At 41.6% G+C, this 8,027-nt stretch overlaps 1 protein-coding gene across 1 annotated transcript; it reads right to left on the bottom strand.

Moving 5' to 3' along the window:
- Positions 1-569: 569 nt before the first annotated feature.
- Positions 570-1,238, bottom strand: LOC129597883 (uncharacterized). The gene has a single exon (XM_055495580.1). The coding sequence runs from the start codon at positions 1,236-1,238 to the stop codon at positions 570-572; it is 669 nt and encodes a 222-aa protein (XP_055351555.1).
- Between the last annotated feature and the right edge of the window lie 6,789 nt (positions 1,239-8,027).

Genomic DNA, 8,027 nt, shown 5'->3' with positions numbered 1-8,027 from the left:
GCTCTTTTTGGGCGAGGGAAGGGAATGTAGTATACTGAGTTCACGTGTTTATTGTCCTTCTAATACTTTCCTATTTCTGTCCTTTGTCCTTGTCTTCTTAGCAACTTCTCTTGTGTTTTCCCGGTTCTCTAGTTACGATTCCTCAGTTTCCTTTCAGTTGTTTTCCTGACCATTACGATACAATAAAGATACGATTCCTACACATGACAATACATGACAGATATGATTACTCGTCTCTATACGGCATTAATTAAGATGCACTCGACGAATACACTGGAACTTCCACAGGTCTTGATAAACTTATCGTCGTACTCCGACCCGACTAATTTTTCGATATCTTCCGGCTTTAACAATTCTGTTAGTGCATCATCGTCCAACCACAAATACGCGGTTCTAGAAGTTCTGAATCGGAATTCATTGATTTTCACGAAAATTGCCTCCAGAGTAATTCGTTTGGCAGGGGAATCCGCAGTGCGGGAAGCTTTTGTAGCGTAAAACTAGCTGCTCCCTTCATCTCGCTCATCGCCACTCCTGCGGCTTTCCCCTGTGCCGTGACCTGTTCCCTTTGCTCAGCCCGATTGACCTTGACTGTGACTTTGGCCACGCCCTTCTGCATTGGTGCGCATGATGGCTACTTCAGTCACTTCCGTGGACGCTTGGCCACGCTTGGTAGTCTTGGCCAGCTCGTATTGCTGCGCCATCTGCAGGGCCTTTTCAAGCGTCGTGAAATCCTTGGTTATGAGATGCTGTTGCGTGGCATTGCTGGCCATACCGTTCAGGAACATGGACGATATGTTCTTTTCCAACACGTCTCCAGGGAAGTTGCAATTAATTGCATTCCGTCGCAGCTTGTTGGAAAACTCCACCAACGTTTCCTCGGCCTCCTGCTGCAGCTGGAAATACATCGCCCACTCTACAGCTCGTGTTGGTCTTCCGGACGTATGCCTGCTCCAGTTTATCCACAATCTGGGCATTGGTGTAGTCGTTCGGGTCACGCGGGCACCACATGAGTGCAGCATGTCCATCGCGTCCACGCCGAAGGCGTCCAGCAGGATAGCCTTCTGTTCATCTGTGTCCGTAACCTTCCTCAACTTGATATAGTTGCGGTATCGAAACTGCCATGACCTCCACGTCATGACCGCAGGTTCGAACCGCAGAAGGCCAGATCCACCATTCTCCTCACGGGGCGCTGCGGGAGCCGTCACATTAGAAGCAGTCACATTACCCGTACTCGGCATTTCTGCTCGCGGAGTATCACACTAGCCGTACCTTCACGCCACTGTCACGACTCAGTACTGTACTGCACAACCTCTGAGCACACACTGACCGCATATAGCGTACCACAATTGGTGGCAACTATATACGTTGCTACGTCACAATACTCATGGACGGAAATAACCCTTGGTCGCACAGCGATGTTGGTTACTTTCGTAGGCGGACTATAACCGCCATTAGTTCTGGTTTTAAAGACGCGGGACGAAGCCGGCATCCTCCAGCGAGACTGACGAAACGCTGAGGTCTGGTGTTACAGACGAAAGCAACGTCCGAATTACAGATATAAACTTCATGGGCCAACCAGTTGACTCCAGTTTTCACATCGTCCATTTGCAACTCTTCCCTGGTTAAGTCTTTTCAGTGGCGGCATTCAAAGCGTCCTGAAGTGTTGCCAGCGACTTGGTGCCCAGTTTCTTTGTCGCCACTTCATCTTTCGATCCCATTCTTGCCCTTGAGGTCGCCCGGAAAGTTTCATGTCTCCGCCTTTGCCCGAAGGTAACAAAAAAACTGGATAAAGGTGGCCTCTGGCTTCTGCTTGGTGCTAAAGAAGTGGGCGATCCACATCGTCGGCAACGTAAAAACAGAATCCAGGCGTGCGTATATGTGAAGTACTTATTATGTAAGTTTATTCATATTTATCTCTCAGACCTGAACACCAACAACTGATTTCTCTCACGACGCAAACGACCAACAAGATACGAGCTGGTACACCGACCTAAACCGATGCTACGAGCGTATATGTAATCTCGCGGATATTGGTAATTAATAATAAATATAATACGAGTATTATTAACCATAACGAGAGTCAGTTATCACAGTATAGGTCCGCTATCGGTAGATCCATCGGTTCTTGCGGTGTGCCATCTTCGCCGAAAGTTGGCTCCGGACTCCGGGCTCCGGGTTCCAACAGAAATGACACATGGTAGTCCGTCGGCAGTTTGATCATTAAGAGATGCTTCTTTAGTCTCAGCTCCCAGTATGGCCGTTCCATCGTGGCGGGATCGAACGACACGATCCTCGATAACTGTTGGCCCTTTTTTGCTTCCGCCTCGGCAGCAGTAGGGGGTTCGGATACGGATGGAACTGGAGGCATTGCGGTACTAGCATTATTTCCCGTACACATGTTAGCCTTATATTTGTAAATTATCTCATGCCTTCACGCGAATGTCATGTAATCAGTTCAAAGAGGAATATTTAAAGTTGTTTTTTTATGAATACATGACAACGCCTGCCCACTATTTTCGAAGCTCCCCGTTTGCCAGAGGCGGTTGAACAGGGCTTAATTTCCTTTGAATACACGGTTTGTGTATCCCACCGTCTCGTTTGCGATACGAAATGTTAACAGCCCCGGCGACAGCAGCACTATTTGCTCTTCGGTTGATGTATCCTCTCTATGAACGCTCTTTACGACATTTTCACGCACGGGAGACCGAAAAGTTACTCGGAACTGGAAGCGATAATGCAAGTACTCCTTAACGGACTGAGTGAGGAGTTTAGACATCTTTGATTTGATTACCATGGATACTAGTACGGCATCTAAGGCGCACTCGAATACGTTGGCATTTTCACAGATCTGGACACGGCGCAGTCGAATACGTTGGCTTCAGCTCTGGACCACCGCCGAGCTAACGGTGATTTCAGTTTTTTCTGAAATGCTTATGTGGGAGCTGGCCCATAAAGGCCTACGCTATATGACTTATACCATACAATGGGAAACCTACTCGACTGCACCACCCGCTCTGCAAGCAGAAACGGGCCTTTATATAGCTCTCTAAACACTCAACATACACGCAAGGCCAACGTGTTGCACAACACGTTGGCCGAAGAACGAACGTTACACAATTACAGATACAGAACGAAGAACGTACGCATCAACGAACGTACGCATTGTGTGGCGAAGCCCACACTTCCCTCCATCGTGGGAAGACACATAAACAACAGGCATGAAAAAGAGACAACAACAAAAAAAGTATAGAGAAGCAGCACAATTGTATGTGGAAAACATCGGTGTAAGAGTATATCACTAACATGTACTAAACACAATTTCTGTTAGAAGGGGAAAAAAACTTTAAGGAAAGTAAGACGGAAATTAAGAAGGAATGTTATTCAGACCGTAAATGTCGTATGTACTCCATGTGCAGCATTTATTCCGAAGGTAATTTCGCTTGTGTCCTTCTGTGGTTACGATAATCAAGCATACTTGATCCTTTCCGTTCGGATTCCTTTGCGGCAGATAGGGCATCGGGGGCGTTGTTGAGGAATGTCGCCACGGACAATTTCCTTTCGAAAATCGTCAACAAATATCGTAAACATTTTTGCAACACAAAGTTCGCATGTTGTGTGACCGCAGTGAAATTTTAGGATGTTGATCAGCGTCTTGAATTGGATGTAATTTCTGTAGCAAATCGGGCATTCAGTTTCCGTATCAGCTTGCGTGATTGATGTAGGAACTGGCGTTGTATCTGCTGTAATGGTAGCAGATTCGGTCGACTGTGGAGCTGCCAGAATTGGGTGTGGTGTTGCTGGAATTAGCGGTAAATCTGCTGGAATTGGCTGTAGCTCTGTCACAGTTGGCTGTAACGCTGCTGGAATTGGCTGTAATGCTGCGCTCGGACGTTGCGGATCCCTCGCTGTGGGTATATATACTTCGGGAATCCAGTTCAGAATTCTTTGATACTTGTCCTTTCGGCGTTTTCGCTGATGCTTCAGGATAATAGGGGGTGTTAACCATATTCGTCCATTTCGTCTCTTTTTACATCTTGACATGATAAGACGCAATGATAGAAATGTGGGTTGTATATAAAGCGTCAACTTCGTAAGTAACTCGAGCAGTATCTCCGTCGATCGTTATATCCAATTTGATAATATTCCGATTAGAACTTAAATAGATCATAGGTGGTAACTGATTGTCCATGTTTGTGAGTGAGAAGCGATTGACCAAATGGTATTTGCTTGGACCGCTTCGGTTTTGCCTAGGGCGATGTAAGCTTCGAGTCGAACTGGTCATTCTGTGTTGTGCGCGCTGAATTCCTAATTATTGAGTGTTTGCTCCGATGCTCTCTTTGTGAAGGCTGAAGTTCTGATGAAAATATTACCAGGGATGGTGTTTTTCACTTCTTTTAAAGCTTCATTTGTTGTAATCAGGTGGATCGCGTTATGCGACGATTCCGTTTGCAAAGGTGCACAGTGTCAGTTTTTCATTGGTGGTTGCACGAAGTGGTAGGCTCTGAGCGAAATGTGCGTTCTTTTATGTAGCTTAGATCTTTCTGTTGTAAAGGAGGCGGTTTTCTTCAAGGAAATGGTAGTGAGTAAAACGAAGAAAATCGATATCAATTATCAACCACTTGACTGCTAGGGTGGAAATACTATTATTGTGCGAGCGAGTTAAATGGGAAACGTAGGACCATCCGCGATGTGAAGCAGCTTATTCATCCTTCATCATCGTTCATCATTTTATTTTGCAGTTAACTGTGATCAAATGTGGTTCTTTTGGTTGTTGGTGTTGTTGACAAGCCTCGAAGCAGTTAGCTGTGGTGTTCGGCACATCACGTAGTAGCGTTGTCAGTCTTAGCTCCATGCTAGATATATGATGAATGGATTCCAGCATATGTGAGAATTGGAAGGGTGAGAATTGTGCGCAAAAGCATTAAGACTAATAGCTGGTGCTGTGAAGCACTCACAATTGCTGATTTATTTGCACATTTATTATGTTTACATCAAGGGAAGAAAACTACTGATAACACTTCGTTTGTCGTTTTAGCAATCTTCTGTAACTTAAAAAGTTATGTCGCACTTGCGATCTTTTGTTGAAAAAAATGTTATGTCGCTTTTGCGATCTTTTACTAAAAGAGAAAAAGCATATGCCGCTAATTGCGATCTTTTTTTCTAAAAGAGAAAAAAATATGTATTTCGCAGATGCGATCTTTTTACTAAAAGAGAAAAATTTATTCGTTTCATGCGATATCGCTTCATGTCGCTTAATGTCGCTTCATGCAATCTTTTCAAAAAATATATAACGGCTGTTTGCTGCTGCAATTGATTTTTCTGTTCAAATTAACAACGATTTGTATTAGATGAAGTTGTACATGCGATCGAAATTGTATAGAAAGCGGAGTAGAGTTGAACAGTAACTGACCGGTATAGTTAACGCGCTAACAGTTAAAAGAAAGCGTACAAAAAAAACGGAACAACAGAACCAAAATCGAATATTAGAAAAGGCGCTGTGAAGCGCTCACAGTCAGAGTAAATATAATGGTGTATACAATTTTTGCCGATAAATATTTAAAGGCATCTAACAATTCTGTCGCTTATGCGATCTTTTTGGGTGATAATGGAAACGTAATTATCATTTTATGCGATCTGTTTAAATGGTGTTGAAAATCTTCATTGTCGCTTTATGCGATCTTTTTTGAATGCTGAAAAATTAATTGTCGCTTCCTGCGATCTTTTTAAATAAAAGAAATTTTATGGGTCGCTTTATGCAATCTTTGTGAAACGTAAAAATTAAGTGTTGCAAGTTGCGACTTCTTGAATGGAAAAAAACTTAACTCCTGCTTTAAGCGATCTTTAGTTCTGATAAAAAAAAAACATGTTATTGTCGCTTGGCGTGATCTTTATAAAATAAAAAAATTATTTTCTTGTCGCTATATGCGATCTTTTGTTGAACGAAAAACAATTGAATGTCGCTTCGTGCGATCTTTTAAAGTAAAGTAAACTTTTATTTGTCGCTTCATGCGATCTTTTCAATTGATAAAATAGGAAATATGTCGTTAATGCGATCTTTTTGCTAAAAGAGAGAAGAAAAAAATATATGTCGCTAATGCGATCTTTTGGCTGCAATGTAATAAACGGCACGGCACAAAATAATGTCATAATAAGTTTAACCAGCGTGTGGATCTTTTTATTGAAATAAAGTATAATGCATCACGTTTTTGTATAGTTCTATCGAGTGTGTTGCTTCAAATTAAATATTGGGGGATTATTATATTACGAATTGTTTTTTGCATTTTTCAAAAGTAGTATTACCAGATGCGCTAGTCTGACTTACTATTGCGTCCAATTACTGTGTACATTCACATAGGCTCAAATCATGTGAATAAAATTGGCAACGCTTACATCGAATTTCCTCAATGCATGCATCTGAAATTTCCAAGCTGGGATTTTTGCAACTGGGGCAAAAATAATACTGATCGGATCCATAAATTGGCTCTTTGTCTTGGCTATCGTAATTGTCTCCCTCATCATCGTAATCATACGTATCATATTTATTGGGATCGATAGTACACTGGCTTGCTTCGTGACCTTCGTTGTGACAACTGAAGCAGGTGCGGGGAGATGGACAGACCGCAAAATGGTGTCCCCAACCACCACAATTTAAACAATTCTCGCAGTTTTCTGTATTGCCACGATTGTCGTTATCGTATTTTGGAGGATCGAGGTCACATTCCTGAGCTATATGCCCTGCGCTGTGACAGTTAAAGCAGCAACGTGGGAATGGGCAATCTACATAGCGATGACCCCACCGACCGCAGTTAAAGCATTGAGTCATAATTGTGAAAAGGTCTAATTTATCTGTAAGTACCTGCCCTTATGTACTGAGACTTTTGTGTGAAGGTCAACTAAGTTGGCATTAAGCAATCCTTGCACTAATAAAGAAATTTTTTGGTTTTAGCCAAGCCACGTTATTTTATATGGACTACCGCGTCCGCTGACTCTCGTTCGGTGTTCACTGACATAATTCAAATTGCAAGGGACCGAACAAGTGCCAACAAACAAGTTGTTGCATAACTTTTGGGCAACTATGTAATAAAATTAGATAACTGATTATGGACCGCGCTGGCTTATGACATAGTTAACTAATAAGAACTGTTTTGTCGAACGAACAACCACATGAAATATGACATAACGAAGTTTTATTTCCACAATATTTTTGTTATGTAACCTAAACTGCTTGAGAATGTAATGTCCGTCAGGTACTTATGTAATATGGCCGCAATTTGGCAGCGTTCGTTCATTCTGAGGGCAATCTACGTTCATAAGAATGTTGGCAGAGTGATTAGTATGAGGTTTTGTATTATGTATGTATGTACTATGTAATACGGACGCTATTATGATACTAACGGACGTACCTATACATAGCATTTAAACAAAAAAAAATTAAACGACAATTAAAAAAATTATATGCTTATAGTATAGTATAATACAGTATAGTCAACGCAAATTATAATTATGGCCGTTTGATGAACCCGATTGCTTGAGTTAGATGTCATAAGCAAGTATACATAAGCAAGTATAGCTTGCTTATGTAATATTTCACAGAAATTCGAACTCGCATAAATTTTGCTAGTAATAACAGATTTTACGGTCTCAGTCGCATCGAATGTGCTCTAGTTTTATTTTCTGAGGGTAAAATAACGCCTACATTTTGATCATGTCATGCCCATTAAAACTGTAATTAGTAATGCAAATTGCCCAAAATTTAAAATTTCGCAGAAAAAGTATTAACCACGTCTTTAAAAATAGTGCCCGATTTATTGTTTACATTCTGCGCCCTGTTATAAAAAATTTTCAAATAACTGATATTACACTCAGCATCAGCAAATCAAAGTTTGGGGAAATCAAAATCAGCCCATCTTCTGTTTGACAAGAATAACAGCAATTTTATTGACTATAAATGGAATTATTCTCTGTAACACAACTATCACGTGATTTCATGAATTTCGATTTATTTTTGTGGTCGCAATTTGTGTTGT

The sequence above is a fragment of the Paramacrobiotus metropolitanus genome, unplaced genomic scaffold (genome assembly GCF_019649055.1).
Source record: "Paramacrobiotus metropolitanus isolate TYO unplaced genomic scaffold, Prichtersi_v1.0 Parri_scaffold0000110, whole genome shotgun sequence".
Classification (NCBI taxonomy): domain Eukaryota; kingdom Metazoa; phylum Tardigrada; class Eutardigrada; order Parachela; family Macrobiotidae; genus Paramacrobiotus; species Paramacrobiotus metropolitanus.
This window is presented reverse-complemented; position numbering and strand designations above follow the sequence as displayed.

Bases quoted from the DNA above. Each gene is read 5' to 3' on its own strand.
- LOC129597883 (XM_055495580.1), bottom strand. From the start codon at position 1,238: ATGCCGAGTACGGGTAATGTGACTGCTTCTAATGTGACGGCTCCCGCA.